Source organism: Camelus dromedarius, chromosome 28 (assembly GCF_036321535.1).
Source record: "Camelus dromedarius isolate mCamDro1 chromosome 28, mCamDro1.pat, whole genome shotgun sequence".
Lineage (NCBI taxonomy): Eukaryota > Metazoa > Chordata > Mammalia > Artiodactyla > Camelidae > Camelus > Camelus dromedarius.
This window is the reverse complement of record NC_087463.1, coordinates 6,047,759-6,071,329: the sequence shown is the minus strand read 5'-3', so window position 1 is coordinate 6,071,329 and position 23,571 is coordinate 6,047,759. Positions and strand designations below refer to the sequence as shown.

The window sequence follows — 23,571 nt, the reverse complement described above, 5'->3', positions numbered from 1 at the left end:
TTAAATCTTCAATCCCTTGGGATTATCCTGACATAAGGTGTGAAGTAAAGATCTAGCACCACGTGTTGAATTATCCATCTCTCTGCTATCGATTTAAAAGGTCATCTTTCTCATAAACTAAATTCCTGCATATATTAACATTTGAAGGTAGGCAGGTGAGCTGATCAGAAAGAATGACAGCAAATCCCAGGAGAGGGAAGAGTGGGAGAAACATAATAGAAGCTGCAGAATCTTTCCCATTCACTTAGTTGATCTAATGAGTGACTGCATGACAGCTGTCGTAGCGTTCACCTAAAAGAACTACTGAAGGGCATTTAATCACCAGCAACATAGAAAAAACAATTTTTTTTAATATGAAAACTATGAATCTGGGCATAAAAATGCAATATACAACCAGAAACCACTATTTTGTCAATAATGATATTATTATCTCCTCGAAGAACATAGAAATTGGATTACTAAGGAATGGCATGAGGAAACAATTCTTTAAAGTCCTATTCAATTGACTTTGTTAAGAAAGATGAAATTTACTTGGCTCTGGTCACAGTTCCATCATATTTACTTTCTTTGTAAGTTCCGCTTCAATGGTATCCTAAAAGGAGAAAGAAACACCATAACAATTATAAATAAGGACATAAAAAAGGTGCTCTAACTTCTAACATTATTTAAAATAAGAGAAGCAAGTGGGGAGGGTATAGCTCAAGTGGTAGAGCACATGCCTAGCATGCCTGAGGTCCTGGGTTCAATCCCCAGTGCCTCCACTGAAAAATCAGATAAATAAATCAATCTAATTATCTCCCCCCTGCAAAAATAAAAATAAATAATAATAAAGTAAAATAAAATAAGAAAAGCAAAAAGGAAAAACATTAAAACAGAAATTTTAAAAAATACCATTACAAATATTAAATATGCTTTGAGCTATTCCTTCCTCTTACACCTCTCCCCCTTCCCACACCCCAAAAGTTTTCAGACTCCTGATTCTAACAAACATCTAAAGGGGAAAAAAGAAAAACAAAACCCTGAAGAGAGATGAATGAGTCCAGTGATACATGAATAGACTTTTCTGACCTTTACTCCTTAGGCAACATACCTTCCACAGTGTCTCTGACATCACTCTTTTTTAAGTTTCTTCACCACTGTTCTCCTCTGGCCTAAATAGCCCAACTTGTTTCTGCAATTTTCTTTCACCCTCCTCTAATCCATCCTATACTATTATACACCTTATATTATTCCAGGATAATCTTCTTAAAGGACTGGCCTGATCAAAAAGCATAGCTTTGATCACATTTCTCTTTAACTTAAAAGACAAGGAAACACAGAATTGTCCCCTACAGCCTCCAAGTTCAACCCTCTTTATATTTAAGGTCCTTCATCTCATAAACCAGCTGACCTTCTTCAGCCCTATCTTCCATTGTATACTCCTAGGCAGCTGGACTGTATCACTTGCCAAAGCTTGGAAAAGTTCTCCATTTTTTAGCCTTCATGCTTTTGTTAATTCCTTTTGCCTAGAATATTCTGTGTCTCAACCAAACTTTTCCATCCAGGAAACTCTTTACAAATTTTTAAAAGACGACTATGTATTTTTTATGGAAAAGATACACACATATACCAATAAAGTATTAAAAGAGGCATGGGAAGGATACACAACTGGTTTACCTCTGAGTAGGAAGGAAAGAAGGAGGAGGAAGAGAGATTTTTAGCTTTACCAACATTTATTTTTTAAAAATCTTTAGAAAAAATCGAACTACTTACTAATTCTCGCTTTGCTTCTTCAATTTTCACCTGAGCAAGAGATGGATTCTTTTAAACAAAAATAAAATAAGGAAAGGTTATGTTGGCTCAACTAGGACTCAAGGGGAAAAAAAATACAACAATCCTTTTCAAAAGGCAGAAAACCCCACAGAAAGCATATCCAATGTACACACAATACTGAAATTCAGCCCAGACCTTAAGTCCCTAAATATGGACCTGGTACTTTCATGATCATTCAGTGCCCTTGGGGAAAGCTGGAGGAGATGACTTTTTCTTTTAATTCATAAAAATAATTACCGGCATTAAATCTAAATAGGACTCCAATTTTTTCTTCAAAGGTATAGTCTGTTGTTTTAGTTCTGCCAATTTCTAGGGGTGAAAAAAAAGAGTCACAGAGTAACAGAGATAGTCATAATACAACTAAACACTGTCCATTTTTGAAATAAAACATGACAAAGCATACATTAACATTAGGGTATTTTAAATAATGTATCAAATAAAGAGCTTCAAAGGCAAATGGATAACAAATGGAAATAATCCTTAGAAGACGCTAAAATAAGAAAGCTATACTCCCATTTATTAAGAATAGGATTTAAGTATGCTGCCTAGGAATACAAAATAATGTGGTTAAGAGGAATTAGGACATCATGGAAGAATTAAGAGTCTCAAATACATATTTATGAATTATCAATTTTAGATTCCAAAAACCAGAGTACAAAAAAATCTTAAGAATGAAGAAAATAAAACAAAACCCTCTGGGGGGAGGGTATAGCTCAAGAGGTAGAGCGCATGCTTAGCATGCATGAGGTCCTGGGCTCAATCCCCAGTACCTCCTCTAAGAGTAAATAAAAAATACACCTAATTACCTCACCCCACCAAAAAAAAAAAAAAAAAGAAAAAAAAAACCACCAACCCCCCCAAACAAACCAAAAACAAACAAAGAAAAAACACCAAAACCCTCTATTTCTCCTTCTTCCCACAAAAATAGATAAAACCCTTTTACAACCTAAAACCCCAGAACTGTACTCCTCAGGAGTTTGCATCTTGCATTTTTACTATACACTGAAAGGGAAGAAAGAGGAGGACCTAGATAGTTAGCACAAAGTCCCTCAATACGTTTGTCCAATAAATAATAACATACAACTGCGTCCAGTAAAGCGTTTCTAGCACATAGTAATAAGTAAAGGGAACTAAACAGATGTTGACAACAAATATATACAGCTAGACAAGTAATAAAGATATAAATACTGGTGAACATAAAGTACAGAGGTAAAGGAAAAGAAATCAGGTCAATAGTGAACAAAGCTCTATAAAAAGAAACAAATGAAAAAGCAGATTCTGCGCTAAGATTTTAAAGAAAGTTAAGTTGGTAAGTTACAGTGAGCTCACCTCTGAAAGGGCGACCAGTGACTGATGAGACAGAGAAGCGTCCATTCCTCTGGCTTTAAGCTGCTCCTACAATTCCAAAAGAGAGAGCTCAGTTTAAAACATTATTTTGCCAGCGACCATCATGAAATAGTTTCAACATCTAACACAGTAAAGAGAAGCTACACATCATAGATGAAAAACTATACCTGTTTCTAAGCACTTTGACATTGCATATGAGTCCTTTCAGACAGTCAGGTTTGTGCCAAGATGGGTACAGTGCTTAAGAGCCTGAGCTTCGGGGCCTGGCTGCCTGCATCTAACTGGGGTCTGCTGCTCAGTAGCTGTGTGACCTTGGGCAAGTGACCTATTTCCTCTGCAGTTCCCTTGTCAGTAAAAAGGGAATAATAATACTGCCTAATTGTGAGGATGAAAGTCAAAAAGGAATGTGAAGAGAGCTAAATATATTCAGTCCTTCACACAAACCTCTGTAGCTCTGATTCCAAATCTGAACTCTTCTGACTTGGCTTTGAGGAAATGCATGTTCTGAAGACGACTGTCAACTTTGGCCCGTTCCGTAGACAAATGCAACTCTGCCTTCTTGAGATCCCTTTAAACAGTAAAGTTGAAAGCGTTTTTTTTCTCAGTGAAATTATTATTAAAAAGAAGCTCTCCTACTTTTTGGGTCAGCCAAGAGTAGATACCATACTTGCTGGATTTTCTACCATAAAATTTCTATCCCAGACTAGATACCATGAACCCTTCCAGGTCACCTTTCTCTCTGTGTTGCGATCTGGGATTTTTCTCAAGAAATACTAAATAATTTCAAGATTAATATATACCAGTTATTCTTGGAGAAAGTTAAGTCTGCTGCTCAAAGAAGTGACTTAAGTCAATTTGAATTATGGAGGTCCCAAAGGACTCTCTCCTAAATGTTACATGATACAGTGCCTTGTATACACTGTCAATATTTATTGGATAAATTTAGACACCATCAAAGTACGTGTGCATACACATACTCCTGATCCACAGCATCTAATCTCTGGGGTCATAGGGACCTAAGGAAGGTCCAGAGCATCAACAGGGATACCAGAGCGCCAGTAAGAAAGGGTGACAAAGTACAACGTGACTTTAAATTGCACCATAGTTTATAAGCTAAAAGAAAAAAAATCATACATTTTGAAAATTATAGTTTATTTGTGAAAAAGAGCAAAAAAACTGTATAAAATAAACGGTAAAAGTATGTACCCAACCAACCCTACATTCACCCAAGTCACTTTGTACTTAAACAGGCATTTTATCTTCCCATTCCTAGTGTGTTGTTTTAAATCTTATCTAATGTCAGAACTAAATCTTACAATGTCCCGTTACTGCCTTTATAATAAAAATTGTCATCATTTCAAACTCAATTACTTACTCTCGTAGACATTTTTCTAATACTAAAGTTGCAGTTAGATTTTTCTCGAGTTTTGTCAATTCAAGCTTGATTTCTTCATTTTTGGATTTGGTACGAAAAAGATCAGAGGTCAAGTCATTCACTGCAGGGATAAAACTAAAAGAAGAATCTGATCACATAAACGGACATTAAGGGCAATAATTACAATTATTCCTGATTTCTACAAGTGATTTTATTTCTCTGTGATTCTTCTTTAACCATGCTGTTTCACATGTCTGTGCTATTTTACACACTATTCTCGTTGCCAGGAATAGCTTTCCTCAACTGGCAAATTTCCATTTGTCCTTCAAAATTCAAGTAAGATTGACTCCCATTCCGGAATTCACTACCCCTTCCTCTGTGCTTCCTGGCTACAGCCTGGACATTCCTGCGCTGTTTCAGCTGCCACAATACGTTATAATTTTACATAGCCATCTTTCCTAATGTACTATGAGCAGAGACCATCCTTGCTGGCATTTATTATTCTATTCATTTCTGCTTCCTCAGTGTCGATCTGTATAGTTATATATGTATATATACATACACACGGAGTTTTACATACAAGTTTTATATACATAGTTGCATATATTATGTGCCTAGAATATAATTAGTATTTGATGTCTGCCGAATTGGCTTAATTCAAGTCTAGATTCTGCTGCCAGACAGCCTACATATTCTTATACCTAAAACTCTACTGTTTAAGCATATATATAAATTCCAAGCCTTATATTAGCAGTTAAGCAGAATAGCTGTACAATTCTCTGCTTACAAGCTGCATTAGTTCCAGCTAAGATGTGGCCACCAGTGATAGTTCTGTGGACTTTGGAGTCTGACCGGGTTTGAATCCCAACTCTGCCATTTACTAGCTCAGAGAAATTATTTAGCCCACTGCTCCTGAGCCTCAGTTTCCCCTGAAGGTTATTGGAAGAATAATGTCATTATGTAGGTAAAACGCCTGTCATGAAGAACGAAGATCTTTAACTTACTCTAACCAGTAGGGTAGGGACATGACCAAATCACTACACTCAACCAGATGATTTCATCTACTGCTTTTCTTGCTGTTTATGGAAACAGTATAAGTGATACCTAACCCCTTTTCAAATATACATGAGAACCAGTCTTCAAAAACCTAATCCTGAAAGCAGAAAACATTAAAATTTAGCCAATACCAAGTTTGTATGAATTAATTATACATACTCACTAGCAATAAGAAGTTAACTAAATTCAGTGTTTCTGCATATATTATTAATTTGATTTACTCCGTGAAACAAAAGGTCCTGAGGTCATGACCTTATAGCATACATGATTACAGAAATTAAAACTGTCACAAGAATTACCTAGCTAGTGAGGTATCCTTTGTTTCAAGGGCCACTGCACTGTCAACCAAAGTGTTCAGATACCTGGAACCAGTGCTAGAGAGGTTGGCAGGGGAAAAATTCACACTCTCCATTAGAAGGTCTTGAAGATGCTTGGCTGAAAAGATATAAGAGTTCTATGGTGACAAAGATCTTTGTTGTATTTTAATTTTTAACAGCTTTACTGAAATCTTCCAAGTATTATATAATACACCCACCCACATATAATTCAATGGCTTTTAGTATATTCAGAGTTAAGTACCATCAATACAATAATTTTGGAAAATTTTCATCATCCTAAAAAGAAATCTCACACTCCTTGGTCGTCATTTTCCAACTGTCCAACCCACGAAGCCCTGGCAACCATACACAGGTTACACCGCAGGCCAGCTAGTCCGCCTGGGAGGACCAGAAAATGAGGCTTCCCGGAGGAGACATCCTGGGGTCAGAACAAATACCCAACACTGATCTCAGCAACCATTCCCTTCAGAGTGCCAGAATTTGACTGGATTAGTCTGTGGAGCAATTTGCCCTACATCATTGAAATGTTGTGGGCATTGTTGAAAACAACAGTCAGCTGTCAATTACTGGAACTCTACAGCTAGATCTGGACAGTAAAAGAGGGGAAGACAGTCATAACAACTGTCATCCCAGGGTGACTGTGGGCACAGTCAGGTATGTGCCTCCCTAAGGAGCAACATCAGAGGCTTAACACTGCAGGGGTAAACAGACTTCACTAAAGTAATCTAGTCAGTCACTAAATAAATAAGAACACAGCAATAATTACAGAAAACCAAGGCATTGCTCCTCTGTACTCCCATAAGATTATGGGAGTAAAGTCTTTGAGCGGGGAATGAAATAGGAGGGAAGGGTGCAGGGCACAACCACTGAAGGAATGACACAGCCACTGAGGACAGGACAAACTGGTTAGAACCAAGATGGCGGAAGATTTGACTTCCAGCAGACGTTGAATCTCATGATACACCCTGTTTCTAGGTTGACCTTAACAGGTCAAAAAGTAGGGGGGGCGGGCCCAATTCCTGGAAATCCCCACCTCTTTTTCAAAACAGTTGGAATAATCCTTCTACCCATTAGCATATGAAATTACTGAGCCCATAAAACTATCAACTCCATACCTCATGGTTGCTCTCCCTCTCACCTTCTGAGACGGCCATTCTGCCTATGGAGGGTGTATCTCCTAAGCATTTTCCCTTCTGAGTGATACAGACCCCTTTCTGTGACTTGTGTACCTCTCTAAATAAACCTGCTTTCACTTAAAAAAAAATAACAATAACAAGCTCTGGAGGAGGGGGAGGAAACCGATACCTAGAGTTACTATATTACCTACAATGTCCAGTTTCCAACAAAAAATATGAGGAATGCAGAAAACAAGAATGCATGATCCATAGTAAAAAGCAAACAACAGACACAGCCTGTGAGAATGCCCAAATGTTGGATTTGTCAGAAAAGACTTCAAAATAGCCATTATCAATACATTACACAGTACTAAAGGAAATATGACTAAGAAGTCACAAAAGGTCTGATGACAACGTTGTATCAAGTAGAGACCATCAATAAAGGGATAGAAACAATAAAGATTAGAATGAAAACTAATAAAATAAGTTAAAAAAAGAGTTCTTTGAAAAGATCAAGAAAATTGAAAAATCTTCACTTAGATTGACTAAGAAGAAAAGAGAAGACTCAAATTATTAGAACCAGAAAAGAACGGATATCGCACGGACCTACCTACTTAATAAAAAGGATTATAAAGGAGTATTATGAACAATTATACCTCCAATTTGAGATAATTTAGATGAAATGGACAAATTCCAAAAAGGATACTAACTACGGAATCCAATTCAAGATCAAATATATAATGTGAACAGACCTATAAGTAAAGAGACTGAATTAGTATCTACCCACAAAGAATAGCTCAGGTCCAGATTGCTTTACTATTGAATTCTATAAAGGACATAAAGAATTAAAATCAATTCTTCCCCAATTATTCTGAAAAACATCATCAAAGGAAAGAAAACTACAGACGAGTATCTCATAAATATGGATGCAAAAGTTCACGGGAAAAAACTAGTGAACTGAACCCAGCAACCTATTAAAAAATTATACACCACAAGAACGTGGATTTATTTTATAGATAAATGTTGGATCAACATCTGAAAGTCAATTCATATAACATATCATATCAACAGAATAAAAAACAAAAGTCACATGATCATCTCACCAAACACAGAAAAAACATTTGACAAAATCCAACACCCTTCCATGATAAGGACACTCAGCAAACCAGGACTGGAAAGAAACTTCCTCAACCTGATAAAGTGCATCTACAAAAACCCCACAGCTGACATCACACTTAAAGGTGGAGACTAGACACTTTTTCTCTAAGATCAGGAACAAGACGAGGATGTCTACTCCTCCTGTCACATCTATACAACATTTTACTGGAGGTTCTAGCCAGGGCAATTTCTTTTCATTTTTCTCCTCAACTGAAGAATTGGCAGCATAAAGAATGAATGGTTTCAGCAATTTCATTTGTATTTGTCATGATTAAAAAGACTTCATACAAAACTTATACATCCTTTTCCTAATTCCTGAAAATATTTCCAAAATGTTCCAATTGTACATGCTGCAAAGAACTGTGCTGTGCAGAAATAAAAACTGCATCTACAAAATGATTTTTGGCCTAAAAACCATTCAAGTCCAGAGGCCTACATGGTATCACTATCCACTACTCAAAATTTAGAATTACAAACTGAGGAAGCAGGAGCTCCTTAGCAGCATATATGAATCTTATTTGTTGCAAGGGTTCATAAGTTTTCTGTTTTCTGCTTGACACTTCGCTACCTAAAAAGAGGAAAAACTTAGAAAAGAGGAGTAATGATTAAAGTCCATGACGTGTAGCGTTAGGATGTCAACGGCGGCAGGGCTCTTCTGGATACTCAAGTATGGAAAATTCTGTCAAAACTGTGTATATATTACTAGAAAAATTTGCTATTTAATGTGTCACCCTAAAAAGGACTTAAGGTCAGACATAAATGATCTTACTTTGAAAATCCTTAGCATTTTCATTATAGAATATTATAGCAAAAAGAAATCTCTTGTAAAGTAAGATTTTTCTGGACTCAAAGCCCCTTTTGCCATACGGTATTTTAATAACTACTAAAATAAAATCATTTAAAAATTAGGCTTAAAAGCATATGGGACAGTGTGACTACAAAGGATGACCACAGGGGAGGTTTTTAGGGGTGACAGAACTGTTCCGCATCTTGGTGTGGGGGTGGTTCTCAGAATCCATGTGTGTTAAACCAGTACACCAAGACAAAAAGTCAATTTACTGTATGTTAATTTTTAAAAGAAAGTTGGGAAAAAAGTACATATACAATAGAATTACAATATAATTTGCTCTACATTCAAAACATCATATGTAACACATGCCACAAACCTGCTTAATTATTGGGAAAATATAGGTCTCACTTTTTTCTCTTTTGTATATTCCTACCCATAAAAAGTTTTTTTTCTTAATTTTTACTTTAGTGGCTTGTATTATAAAAACAATGAGTGTGTTGAATACACTTTTTCAAACTACATATGCAGCAGAAAATTCTCATGAAATTCCATGAATACATAGTATCAGAATGATTTGTTCAAGTCTTATAGTGCCTGGCTGCCACCTAAGGTGTCCTGATGGTTCATTATAACTAAATCATGGAGACTGGAAAGAGACCAAAAGATACGTAATTGAAAAACCACAGGTATCTTATATGACAGGCTAATAAGCTTAGACTCTTCTTTCTTAGGGCTTACTGTTTTACTAACAAAGTACCAATAAAATATATACTATAATGAAATTTATGATTTATTGTTACTATAACAGAGTGTAAGACAAATCTGGGTAAAATAAAGAAGCAAAACTAACAAGGAGTCTACACTAAATCTTGTATACTTTAGTGTTATAAAATTTGGTTACCTCTAGTTATTCAAAATTATGTAATTAATCTCACCTTCTGATTCATATTCCCTTGCTTTCTGTTTCAAGTCATCTATTACCAGGCAGACATCCCTGTCCCGGACCCTGTTGCGTTCTGAAAGGTGATGTAAAATCTCCGTTGTCCGCGGATTCACCTCATATTGTGGAATGGGATGATCTCCAAATATTTTTTTCAACCACGCAGCAATCTAACCATTAAAAGGAATATAAACTTCATAAGCCTTGTTTATTGCAATGGCACGAAGTAAGTATGACCAAGAAATGATCAGTAGCAAATGAAATGCTTTCTATACTCTGGCATAGTATTTACTTCACATCCTAACTTGTCTTTAGGCGGGGTTAGGGTTAGATACCAGATGTCAGGAAGTAAAAGGTGAGCAAGCACAATGAACAAAATTACCAGAAAACAATCCATCCTTTCCCAAAGCTACGAAAGCAGTATAGGCTATTATTTTGCATGACTCGAATGATTTTAAAGCTCTCTACACAGGTGCTAAAGCATGATTATAGGTGCAAAGTCGGGAATAAAAGAGTTGTCCCCCAAAACACCACAAGCCTGGGAGGCTCCTAGAGTTGGGATGCGAGAAGAGAGGCGGAAGGGGGTCAGGTGTCAAAAATCTAGCAGGAAGCGGTAGTGAACGGCGAGGCTCGGCTAGAACGTGAGTTTGGGTTCAGAAGTCCCACTCCAGTGAGCTGGGAGAGGTTTCGCACCAAGGGCCCCACAAACCATCCCAGGCCCGCGTCCCACCCGGGAAGGCCGGGGAAGGGAGGGGAACGCCCTTTCCAGGGCAGGGGGTGGGGGTCTAAGCAGAGAGAGGCTCACAGATTGTCAAGGCGGGACTAAAGATGGACCAGCGCAGTAGGTAAAGGAAAAAGTAAAAGTGCCGCGCCCAGGAGACCCGCCGGCGGGGCGGGTGTGTCAGAGACGCGGTTTCCAGCAGGCCGCAAATTCCACTCCCGCCTCGTCACCTGCGCCTCTTTCTCCTGCTTTGCTTCCATAGCCGCCGCTCCCGCCACTTCTCGAGCAGCTCCTCGCGAGAGAAGCCACCAGCTCGCCCCGACGACCCCGCCCACACACCGTTGGGCCCGCCCCCTGCGGAGCCCGGGATTTCTGGGAGTTGTAGTTTTTACCAGGACTCCAGGCGCTGAACCTTGGGCTAGGCTGGACCAAGGCTTCAGCGCTGCAAGCCTCTCCTCCCTTGCCACCTCCCCACTCGGCTCTGCATGGTGTCAACTCCAAGCCGAGAAGTAGAGCCGCCTAGAATCGGCTGTTTTTTCTTTCTTATATTTTTATTTCTCACTTGAATCACTCGTCTTAAAAAAATACCTGAAACTTGTTTTTTGGATGCAAATGCTTCTTCTTCATTGAGTGCATTAACTTAAATTTTTATTTTACTGTGGCAATATGAGCTGCAGCAGTCTTAATCTTGTACCTCAGTTTCCAGTACCAAATAGCTGAATGTGTTGGAGTCACAGAACTGCTCGCACTGTCCTCTGTCACTCAGACATTCTTCCAATCTTTCCTTGTCTTTCCCAAAGTTCTCTTTTCCTTCCATCACACTGTAGTTAATGCTATGAGAGGTTCCTTATATTTCTATCGCAATGTAAAGTTTTCTGTTTTCCTGTTTTTGTTTTATTCTTACGGAACCCTGAAAATAGATGGACACACATTATTTTACCTATTTTCACATTAAAACCACACACACACACACACAGACACATACACACACACACACAGAGACACATACACACACACACACACACACACACACACACACACACACACACACACACACACACACACACACACAGAGATTATATGACTTGACTAAGATTAGGTGGTAGAGCTGGAATCAGACCACAGTGTTTTGACTCCAATTGGGTGTTTCAGTCTTCTCAGGTTATGCCACGTTGCTGTCCACAACCTTTCGTAGTGTACTGCTACATTAGGAAAGGTAGACAATGTACTCATCTTTCTGTGATGTGTGGTTTAATACCAAGTTTTGGATCAGACTTAGCACTAAATATCTTTCTCCTAACTCATAAGCATATTCTAAATGATTAAACTTTTCTTTTCAAGGTAATTTTACTATCTAGCCAATACCATATTGTATGACTTTAATTTTTTAAAATTTTTGTTTCAAATGTGTATCTGCTCATTAACTAAATTCCAGATAAGTTGGTACCCACCCTGAGTATGGGGGAAAAGTTATGCCCCTTGTCCACTTTCATCACTACAAATTTTACAAAATATCCCTGCAACTTTGTTTTTACAAACCAAAATGTAACCTATTCCTACTCCTAATTCCCAGGAGGGCTGTCATATTTATCCATGGCTCACCTAGAAAAGGAAGCAGAATACTGGAGAATCAGATTGCTGACCATATATTTGCAAGCTATGTTTTAGGACATGACTGTTTCAACCCAGATATTCATATGCCTTACCCGAATTAAGGTTTGGGGTGTAAGTCAGCATTTGGTGGATGAAACTGAAAGATCCTTCCCAGAACAGCAACAAGTAAAGGCAAACTTATTAGTCTCCACTATCACAAAATTTTGAACATTCCCCTCAAATTCTGTACCTATCACAAAAATCTCAGTATCACAAAAGATCGGTGGAGGTAACAAGAGTCTCTCCCTGATCTCATTGGGTAGGTATAGAAAGTTACTTTCATCATTTCCGCTTTACTTCAAATGAAAAAGTGGAGTCCCCACTGCATGAAAGTAGTTGCTGGTAGAGGAAAATTTGAGCCGGAGCCCAGTCCGGAGTGAGACTGTTGATTATGGACCATCCGTCTCAGGATTGGCAACCACTCTATCCGAATGTGGGCTTGTTATAATTTTTAAACAAATTGCTTTAATTCGTAGATAGGATTTTTCAGATCGAATCTAAAAGAACTGAGATTCTCCAACTTGAGCACGTATCGGATCACCTAGAATGATGTGGGTGCTTCTCAAAAATTAAGATTGCCCCCAATTTTTGACTCAGAGGGTCTGGGGTGTGGCCAGCGATCTGCGGTTTAATCCGCATTAATTCTGCCGGCAGGAAACGCTCTGCGGCCGACCCGCCCGGGGGGAATAACAGTTTACTGTGGCTACAGCACCGTTTTAATAGCTGTAGCCTCGCACCTGCCACCATGAATCCCTCTGACGGTCCAGCCGCGGCCCGGAACGCGGTGACGCCAACATCATCTTGCTCCCGGGATGGGGCCTGGGAACTGCTTTCAGCCGGTTCCGCTACCCATGTGGTCTCCCAAGGGCGACCACAAGTTCAATGCGAAAGATCAAAGTAAATGTGTAACCAGTGCCTGGGCCGAAGCTGGCAAAGGTCTAATCACTCATCTGCAGGTTTAAATCTAAAAATGATAACTTAAAAGTAACACGCTCCTCCCCACCTCCAATAGGCAGATTCGCGTCCGGGGGTGAAAGCGCGGGGCGGGACTTCCGGGTCAGGCGAGCCGGCTGCATTGACCTTCCTCGCCGTTCGGCCATTTTGTCCCAGTCAGTCCTGAGGCTGCGGCTGCAGAGGTAGCACCTGCGGAGGACCTGCAAAGATGCTGTCCGTGCGCGTCGCCGCGGCCGTGGCCCGCGCCCTCCCTCGGCGGGCAGGGCTGGTGAGCGCCAGGGGCCGGCGGGAGGGAGGGGGCCGGCGGTCGCTGCGGGCGGTGGTGCACGGCCTCGGGCGCTCTTTCTGCGCGGAGGGTGAGGGGCTGCGGCGGGCGGCGCCATCTTGCCTTGCTGGGCGCTCGGGCTGGCCTGGGTAGGTAGGGGGCGGCAGGCCCGTTTTGCTTGCTCCGGTGCGGGAGGGTGCAGAGTGGTACAGAGGAGACAGTGACCGCCATGTTGCCCAGAGATGACGCCTCAGGAAGTCTCCCGTCTTCATTCGAGAGCGGCCCAGGAAGGGCCTGGGACGAAGGTCAGGACTGGGGCGCTAGCTCTCCGAGGCCTGCACGGGGAGGGCGAGACTCGGCCCCGCTAATTCCGTAGGACTTACTCGCTGAAGGTCAGAGCCCTGCTGTCAGCCCTGGTCGAAGCGAGCTAGGGGAACCTGACATTGTATGAAGGTCAGCGGGCCCCGGTATTTCACCTCTGCCCCGAGGTCGGTTCAGAAGGCGGCAATAAATAAAGGGGGTTTCTGAATGATAAATGATAAATGAAGGTGGTTTTCCAGTAGGTGATCTTTCAGTGCTGAATACTGAGACGATCGTGAAAACACCGTACAGGTGCAAGTGTGCATTTCATGTGGCCAATACCTTGACAGCTGAAGAGCTAGGTTCTAAGTTGTCTCAGTCTGGCAGAAAGACTTTGCTTTGTGGAGCTTTGACATGTTCTAAGACTTCGTCCTTGAGGAGTCGTTAGTGATTGTGAACTGAAGTAAAATAAAATAGAGCATAGGTTGAAAAATACCCGTGAAGGTCAATGCCCTTCATTACTTACATCCCTTGAAGTTAAGACTATCATAACCCTTAGGTCCTGTGTAGACACTTCACATTTGCTTGTTTTTTCATCTTAAGAGCAGTATCAATTTGGAAGGTGAAATAAACATTGGCCATTTTACTGCCCTAACACAACCACTGGTAGCATCTTGGATTTCTGTTAGCAAAACAGCATTTTTAACGATTTCATCCAACTCCTTTATAAGAAAGGAATTGACATTGACCAACCACAGCATTACAGCTTGAAGGAGAAGTCAGGGTCCAGGTTGCTGCATGCTTTGTTGAAGGCAGTAAACCACAACAAAAAAGTGCATATGCCATATCTCTTAGTTCCTAGCCAAACTGTAGTAACATTTGCAGTTTTTTTGTTGTTAAAATAGGAAATCTGTTGAGATTTGCCCTGTCTAGGAAGCAGTTTATTGAATTGAGAATTTCTACAACTCAATTGAAATGTATCTAAAATCAAAATAATATTATCTTATGCCTTTAAAAAGAAAGATACTTTGTTGCTTCTTAAAATATGCTTTTTATAGCATACTTACAGTGTACCAGGAACAGCATCAGATAACAGATTTTAACATATAAGGAGAGTACTTTCCTATGTGATTAACTCAGTTTTAAGGAGACTATTTTGAGTATAATATTTACACTGATAACTGAAACCAAGCCTGCATTTGTTTAAGCTTGCTAGATTTATAGAGGCTTTTTTAAAAATCAAGTTTTAAAAAATATTCTTGCACTAGGTCTCCAAAAATGCTTTGGGATCATCCTTCATTGCTGCAAGGAACCTCCACGCGTCTAACACTCGTCTTCAGAAGACCGGTAGGTCATTATTTCTGGGTCCGCACCATGCTTACTACCTTGTCACTGAATGAAAAATTAAGTTCTGTAACTGTTGTGAGTGAGTCCTCCCTCTCCTCTAGTTACCATGGAATCTCAGATTCTTAACCTGTGATGTGCCATTTAGCTCTGACTTGGTAGGGTCTCTTGTTCTGTTGAAAATGAGCTGTAGTTATATATTTCTCTCTTGATGTTAGTACAGCTTCTTTTTTCCTGGTAATGAATGCCCCTTGGGTGGAAATAGAGAGCATCGTATATCAGGCTGTGGACTCCCTTTATGATCTGTGAGAGATTTGTTTTTGCCTCTCTTAAAAAACATTGCAAAAAGCAAGTAATTTTTATCTCTGTTTTTCAAAGACAATAACTGCTAGCCTTTCCCTGGATGTCTCAATTTGCACACGTAAATGTGATAGAGAAGTGGGAAGGTGAGCATAGGAAGACACTGTAGGTTGGGGCTTTTGAAATAAAGAAGTGTTTCCCACATGATGAGATGAAGAATATGGTACCTGCTAAAGGGAAGACACAGGTTTCCCCCTCAAAGTGAAGAAGCAATTACCCTTTTTTGTAAAAGTGAAATGACATAAAGAGAACTCTCGAAAAACAGGGGGCACCTGTACTTATACTTTGTTAACAGTTGGTTTTTTAAATACACTGCATTTTAAAAATACCTTTTTTTTTAATAGTTTAGCCAAAAATTCAGGTTTCTACATAAGTAGGTTCCCTAGAGATTATACCAAAGGATTAGAAGATAGAAAATATTTATTACGAGAGTATTGCTTAATTTGATTAACTTCTAAATCTGGTTTACATTTGGTGAAGTTCTCTGACACTTAGATTCATTTTCATAGTGGTAGGTATCAAGCTTTTTGAATAGAATTATGTATGTTAGATTTTAGAGCACAAAACTTGATTATTATGATCACAAAACTATAGTTTTTATGTTATTGGGGAAATGTGTTTTGAAAAGATCTTGATAGCAGGTTATTTCTGTAACGGAATTGTCCTCTCCGTAGGCACTGCAGAGATGTCCTCTATTCTTGAAGAGCGTATTCTTGGAGCTGACACCTCTGTTGACCTTGAAGAGACTGGTCGTGTTTTAAGTATTGGTGATGGTATTGCCCGTGTACATGGGCTGAGAAATGTTCAAGCAGAAGAAATGGTAGAGTTTTCTTCAGGTTTAAAGGTAAATTATAAAAGGAGATTTTGATGTTTTAGCATTGGTATCTTAGTTACAGGTTTAATTTTTTTTAACTTTGAATCTCAGTCTGCTTCAGTGTTTTTTGGTTTTGTTCTTGTCATTGTAGATTATGAAAAGAATAGAGGGTTTGGGTTAAATCAAATTTTTTTACTCAAAGGGACTGATTTACACACATAAATTGTAACCACTAGAACTGAAATATAAAATTGAGCCAGTTTCTAAGAAGTTCGAGCCTGGTCTTTATAGCCATTAAGATCTTACACAAAAGTGTTTGATAACTTCCGATAATTTCATTTCTGGTGGAAAGTTGGAAGTCACTGACTTTGTATATCTAGTAAAATTAGACTATTGTTGCTGAGAGGTCAGTTAGTTGTATAGCTCTCAGAAGCTCTCTGATGATACAGATCTACTTTTTTTTCTATTAGATTGAGCCTAGTTGGCCAGTGGGATGAGAAATGAAAGTTGCAGGACTCATGGGTTCTCTGAAGAACGCAGGGCATAATATCCGTGCGGACCAGGGCAGTAAATTATCCACTAATCAAACAGACGGGAGAAAAGGTCATCTTGGTCGTCTTGCTAGTATCCAGTATGTAAAAGTGTGGAAGACTACAGAGCCAAAAGTTTTATCAGTGGCTATAAGGCCTTGGCTAAAAATTTAACCTCTCATCTTTACTGTGTCTGCCTTTGAAAGGAAAGGCTGAAATAGATCAGCTCTAAGTTTCCTTTTAGCTTTTGAGATCCAAGAGTCTGGACCAGTACTGTCCAATAGAACTTTCTGCAGTGATGGAAATGTTCTATGTCTGTGTTGTTTTAAATACAGTAACTGAGATAGGTATGACGCTACTGAATGTAAAATGTAGAGTTTCTTGCTGAGAAAGTAGGTGATATTTAGAGGCATGTTAATAATTGGAGGAGAAAGTAAGTTTCTCTGGCTGTGGTAATGTGGCATTTATTAATTTAATTTAATAGCCACATGTGGTTAGTGGCAGCTGTTGAACATCAGAGATACAGAGTAAAGATTCTGTACCTGCAGTGATGTTCTGTGATGTTCCTCTGTGTTTACTCGGAGTAGTTCTCCAGGGCTTCCTTACTGACCAGGTTCAGGTTCCTGGACTAGCCTTCTAGCTTCAGTCGTGATTTAGGGATCTTAAGTCTAACCATTGTGAAATATGACTAATGAGGAGAGATGACCCAGGACTATTATATTGTGAAGATTCGTTATTGATTAGGTAGCTTTTAAATTTCACTTTCTACTAACCTGGTGAGTAGAGGTTCTGATAATTTTTTAAAACTGTTTATAGAGCTTCTCACAGATGTAAATCAAGTGTGTCTTAAATTTCCAGTTGATGTTGAGCGCTTTATTTCATACTGGACACTCAATTCGGAAACCACCATAGTCAGAGTACATGCAGTGGGAGAAGCTTAAGCTGTCCAATCTCTTTGCTGCTTTTAGTTCTGAGAGGGTGTGATAAGGAACACATTAGGTTTATAATGTAATGTGTGATACCGTTCAAGGGAACATGTTGCTATTTTAAAAGTCTTAAGATTGTTGGGAAAATACTCAGGTAAGCCAGATCTAAAAGAACAGCACTACTGTTTTCCCCTAGCCGCTTTAATGTGTAGTGTAGGTGTATGGGAATAAGTACCCCTCAAGCTTCATGAATGTTCAATTGTGTCTTTTATGTAGGGTATGTCTCTGAATTTGGAACCTGACAACGTCGGTGTTGTCGTGTTTGGAAATGATAAACTGATTAAGGAAGGAGATATTGTGAAGAGAACTGGGGCCATCGTGGACGTTCCAGTTGGTGAGGAGCTGTTGGGTCGTGTAGTGGACGCCCTTGGTAATGCCATTGATGGAAAGGTAGGTTAGGTTTAACATTTATTAGCTGTGGTGATAGCTTTTGACAAATGGCCAAACTGATTGTTCTGGAGTTTCTTTTTATTGTTTCACAGGGTCCAATTGGTGCCAAGACCCGAAGGCGAGTTGGCCTGAAAGCCCCTGGGATCATTCCTCGAATCTCTGTGCGGGAACCAATGCAGACTGGCATTAAGGCTGTGGACAGCTTGGTGCCAATTGGTCGCGGTCAGCGTGAGCTGATTATTGGTGACCGACAGACTGGGTAAAGACTCAATAGCTTGTTAAAAGTTCTAACTAAAATTTTATATATAGAAAGACTACTTTTTAGGCCTAGAATGATAAATGCTTTGGATGTACAGGAGAGAGTGGAATGGGATATGAAGATTAGTAGCAGTAAAATTTAAGCTGGGAAATCTTTTGAAGTATTTAGTAAGATTTATGTTTATTTTCTCTTCTTAAAGCAAAACGTCAATTGCTATTGACACAATCATTAACCAGAAACGATTCAATGATGGAACTGATGAAAAGAAGAAGCTGTACTGTATCTATGTTGCTATTGGTCAGAAGAGATCCACTGTTGCCCAGTTGGTGAAGAGACTTACAGATGCAGGTATTAAATGAAGAACTTCAGTCTCACTGCTGTTATCTGGGACGCTTGTTCTTTTTTTCCTTTTTAAGGAATTATTTTTTTATTTTTTAAGATTTTTTAAACTTTTTTTAATTGACTGATAGTCATTTTACAATGTTGTGTCAAATTCCAGTGTAGAGCACAATTTTTCAGTTATACATGAACATACATATATTCATTGTCACATTTTTCTTCTGTGAGCTATCACAAGATCTTGTATGGGACGCTCATTCTTAATGAAGGCTGATTTTTAATTATTTCCTAATGAGCTGAAGTTTCTACTAGTGTAAATTGCTATAAAGCAGGAGTGAAACAGCAGCATGAAACAACAGTAAATTGTAAGGTTCTGTTAGTTTCTATATAGTAGAAGCAATTTGACTGTGGTTACTAGTAAATAACTTAGTAGTGAAGCCCTTAGATCATTTTTATTATAGCAGTTTCTAATTTAAAATCATAGTATCGATAACCTTGTAAAACTTAAAATCTCCTGCTTTCCCAGATGCCATGAAGTACACCATCGTGGTTTCAGCTACCGCTTCTGACGCCGCCCCACTTCAGTACCTGGCGCCCTACTCCGGGTGCTCTATGGGAGAGTATTTCAGAGATAACGGCAAACATGCTTTGATCATCTATGACGACTTATCCAAACAGGTCAAAGGAAATGTGTTTTTAGAATCTGTCTGTGTGTTTGCATCGCAGCGATGGTTGGTGTGTGTAACTGTGTCTAATTGGGGAACCTCGCAACCCTTTTCTGTACCGCAGGCTGTCGCTTATCGTCAGATGTCTCTGCTGCTCCGCCGACCCCCGGGTCGTGAGGCCTACCCTGGGGATGTGTTCTACCTGCACTCCCGTCTGCTAGAGAGAGCCGCCAAGATGAACGATGCTTTTGGTGGAGGCTCCCTGACTGCATTACCAGTCATAGAAACCCAAGCTGGTGACGTGTCTGCTTACATTCCAACGAATGTCATTTCCATCACCGATGGACAGGTATTATTTTTATGATTAAAATAAGCATTAGAAGCTTTGGGTGATTCTGAGGCATTGCTAGTAGTTACAAACTAATTTGTTAAATGCCTTTTACTTTTTGTTAAGGAAAATTTCAAATGTAAGGAGAATAGTGTAATGAAACCCCATGTGTCTCCCCCGTTTATCCATTCATGGTATGGTGTGCTTCATTCTTGCCTTCTTTTTACTCCCTATTCTCCTCCTTAGATAGTTTTGAAGTGAATCCTAGAGAGATCACATCACTTCACGTGTATCTATTTTAGTATAAATATGATACCTGTTTTTCCCCTTATCTCACGCTTCTCTCCTAATCTCAGCAATAGAATATGCAGGTTGATTTGGGCTGTGAAAGATTTGGGGGCTCTCTTCACCATAAGAAGACGCTTAGTCTTCTTCCTCAGGGTTTTTGGGCTTCAGTTTTTGCTGCAGTGACTTAGTTTTGAAAAAAAAAAATGATTTCTTTAAGCTTGCTAATAAACGTGTATTTTCCTTACATTGTAGATCTTCTTGGAAACAGAATTGTTCTACAAAGGTATCCGTCCTGCCATCAACGTTGGTTTGTCTGTGTCCCGTGTCGGATCTGCTGCCCAGACCAGGGCCATGAAGCAGGTAATTTGCATCACTTTGTCATTAGGTTAAAAATCAAAGTGTATTTATATGGTGACGCATGTCATTGTGGTAGGTTTTCCTGTATTGTGTGGGTTAACCATTTCTGTGTTTCAGGTGGCAGGTACCATGAAGCTGGAGTTGGCTCAGTATCGTGAGGTTGCTGCTTTTGCCCAGTTCGGTTCTGACCTCGACGCTGCCACTCAGCAGCTCCTGAGCCGCGGTGTGCGCCTGACGGAGCTGCTGAAGCAGGGCCAGTATGGTGAGCCGGGCTACTCTTCTGGTCAAGTGAGGGCTTGGGGAGATCATGTAGCTCCTTATAAACCGTAATATGTGCTGTTACCTTTCATCAGAGGCACTGCCTTTTGAGTGTGTTTGATGCCTGTTTTACTTACTTGAAGTACAGTTCTTATAATTTGAGTGTAAACGCTAGGAGCTGAATAACCGGGAAAGAGGTATGCTAATACCTTTTGGGAATTAAAACAGTAGATTCTATTCCTCTCCATCACCGCTGCCTGGGCTGTCTGAGTGTGGATGGTGCCAGATTTAAAAGAATGTTATTCTGTATTATTTTCCTCTAAAATTTAAGCAAATTGTCTATACCTAAAACAATGCAAATGCTGCCAGATGATACAGAGTTGCCCATGGACTATGCCCAGAGGTTACACTTCAAGGCTTACAGATACGAGGAAAAGCCATTTCCAGGGGAGGGAGATGGGCAGGAGGACTAATGCAGTTTCTCAGTTGTAAAAGTAGGCGATCTGTAGAGACATGTTAATTGAGGAAAAAGTAAGTTTCTCTGGTTTTGGAAACGTGGCATTTGAGCAGCTCACTTGTTTCTTTTCAGCTCCCATGGCTATTGAAGAGCAGGTGGCCGTGATCTATGCGGGCGTCAGGGGGTACCTGGATAAGCTGGAGCCCAGCAAGATCACAAAGTTTGAGACTGCTTTCTTGTCTCACGTTATCAGCCAGCACCAAGCCCTGCTGGGCAAAATCAGGTATGAGCACAGTCAGTGTCCTCTTTTCTGTAGGTTTTAAGTTAAAAAATCTTACTAAATCCTTTGGAATTCTGTAATTAGGCTAGTCAAATTTTTGTCCAGGTCAGAACTGATTTGCTTTTATTTTCAAATAGGACTGATGGAAAGATCTCAGAAGAGACAGATGCAAAACTGAAAGAGATTGTAACAAACTTCTTGGCTGGATTTGAAGCTTAAACTCCTATGGATTCACATCAGATACCAGTTTGGTTTTGTCATTGTTTCGTCTAGTAATCAGTTCATTTGTAAAAGGAATACTTCCATACTGCAGATGTACAGTGATAACGTTAAAATAAAGGTTCCGTACTGCCTGGGCAGTTTTCTGTAGTTTGAGTGATTCTTTAAGAAGAACTGAGATTACTTTGAGGAATTGGTAAACATGTTTCCTAACATTTTTTATTTAAATATTAAAGTCAGCAAGCCTGCGTGATATTCAAGACAAGTTCTTTGCAAGATTCTGGAGTGCTTTGTGATTGATTGAAGAGAAATTATGTGGCAAAGTACATATGTGATAATGTTGAAAAGCCTGACTGGCTTCTCTGGGCAGAGGACTAATCTGCATAAAGAGGTAATGGAGGTGAGAAAGGGTGACTAAAATTCTCAAGGAAATGAAAAAAAAAAAAAGAGCTAAGTGAAGAATAAAAGATCAGGGCAAACACTGAGAAGGAGATACCAGACTGAACAGAATTGTGAACACCTGTTAGTATCATTGTGTAGTTTGTTTAATGTACATTTCATAAGCTGTGGTTCTTAATTATAATGTGATCAAGTTAGTTTTCACGGTTAGCATTTTTTAGTCTTACTTTACAGTCACAAAGACAGCTGACTATTTTCTACCAAGAATTTGAAGTTTGCTTTTGTCATACAAGAGCTTAATCCATGTATTAAGGTTCTCCAGAGAAACAAATGTCGATGTGTAGAGAGCATTATAGGGGTGGGCAAGACTGAAAGGGTAGGTGGGCCGGTTGGAGACCCAGGGAAGAGTTGCACTTGGAGGTGGAATTCCTCCTCCCACGGTGGACCTCAGGTTTTTCTTGTAAGGCCTTCAACTGAGTGAGACCCACCCCTGTGGGGAATAGTCTGCTTTATTCAAAGTCTACTGCATTTTCAGTGTTTTTCACGTCTAAAAAAATCCCTTCACAGCAATATGAAAACTGGTGTTTGACCAAAAACTGGATACCATAGTCTAGCCAAGTTGACACATAAGATTGACCCTCATAATCTGTGTGGAGTTGTATTTTTGTCTAGAGGTCAGAAGTCTTTTTTTTTTTTCCCCCCACTTATTCCATATGTGTATCCAGTTTTTTTCAGCTCCCTTTAGCCCCCACCATACCTGTCATGACAGTCATATTTAAGTTTCACCCACATTGAGGTTTTTCTGGGCTCTATATATTTTTAAATTGTTAACACAGGCTTATGATTTAAAGAAGAAAAAAGTCAAGGCTGTTGATGAGAAATAGTGGTATGCTTGTCCCTCCCCAGCTGCTTCCTGCTTTCTAACAGCAGCTAACCTCTGGTCATTTATTTCTTTTGCCAGTTACCTCCATAATGCAGTTTCTTGTTTTTGTTTTTTTTTTCCATGATGCGGTTTTTATTGTGCTACTTCTTGACTTTAACATTATGTGTGATCTATTGATTTCACCTAATAAGAATTTTGGATGCATGTTGTCACACACCTCACCATAGTCAATTCTCTATCATTACAATTTAAACAATTGGGATAAAGAGAGATGTTGCTTAAATACGATTTCTTTGTGAGCTGATGAAAGCTGAAATGCTTATTTTTACCTTCCTTTCTGAGTCCTGGTAGGATGTTTTTATATACAGAATATTTTTAAATTGTTCTACTTTAATTTGTCCAATGAATGTGAGACAATACTGATACTGAAAGAATTTTTGTGAGTCTAGTCATTTGGATTTCAGTTTCTACTGTCCACAAGCTGTATGAGTTTGGTAAGTCGTTTAAGGCTTTGTTCATGTAAATTAAGAGTTGTGCTAGAACACGTCAACAGTTCTAAGCTGTGTGGCCCTTTCCTTGATTTTACTGAGC

At 39.5% G+C, this 23,571-nt stretch overlaps 2 protein-coding genes across 5 annotated transcripts; one reads left to right on the top strand and one right to left on the bottom strand.

Annotated features, from left to right (window-relative positions):
• Positions 1 to 330: 330 nt before the first annotated feature.
• Positions 331 to 13,298, bottom strand: HAUS1 (HAUS augmin like complex subunit 1). 4 transcript variants are annotated; one of them, XM_064480313.1, is made up of 10 exons: positions 13,043 to 13,298; positions 11,347 to 11,562; positions 9,927 to 10,101; positions 5,890 to 6,025; positions 4,535 to 4,669; positions 3,604 to 3,727; positions 3,142 to 3,207; positions 2,050 to 2,121; positions 1,753 to 1,800; positions 331 to 592 (listed from the first exon to the last, which is right to left on the bottom strand). In XM_064480313.1, the coding sequence occupies exons 2-10, from the start codon at positions 11,467 to 11,469 to the stop codon at positions 542 to 544; spliced, it is 930 nt and encodes a 309-aa protein (XP_064336383.1). In that variant the 5' UTR covers positions 11,470 to 11,562; positions 13,043 to 13,298; the 3' UTR covers positions 331 to 541. The 4 variants fall into 4 exon arrangements, with proteins under 4 accessions (XP_064336383.1, XP_064336384.1, XP_064336385.1 ...); XM_064480314.1 differs by lacking the exon at positions 13,043 to 13,298 and adding an exon at positions 12,359 to 12,590; XM_064480315.1 differs by lacking the exons at positions 11,347 to 11,562; positions 13,043 to 13,298 and adding an exon at positions 11,241 to 11,321.
• Positions 13,299 to 13,384: 86 nt separating this feature from the next.
• ATP5F1A (ATP synthase F1 subunit alpha) lies at positions 13,385 to 21,838 on the top strand. Its single transcript, XM_031441983.2, has 12 exons — positions 13,385 to 13,527; positions 15,093 to 15,171; positions 16,203 to 16,372; positions 18,075 to 18,248; positions 18,341 to 18,507; positions 18,707 to 18,855; positions 19,373 to 19,524; positions 19,636 to 19,860; positions 20,380 to 20,487; positions 20,602 to 20,746; positions 21,332 to 21,482; positions 21,617 to 21,838. The coding sequence occupies exons 1-12, from the start codon at positions 13,468 to 13,470 to the stop codon at positions 21,696 to 21,698; spliced, it is 1,662 nt and encodes a 553-aa protein (XP_031297843.1). The 5' UTR covers positions 13,385 to 13,467; the 3' UTR covers positions 21,699 to 21,838.
• Positions 21,839 to 23,571: the final 1,733 nt, after the last annotated feature.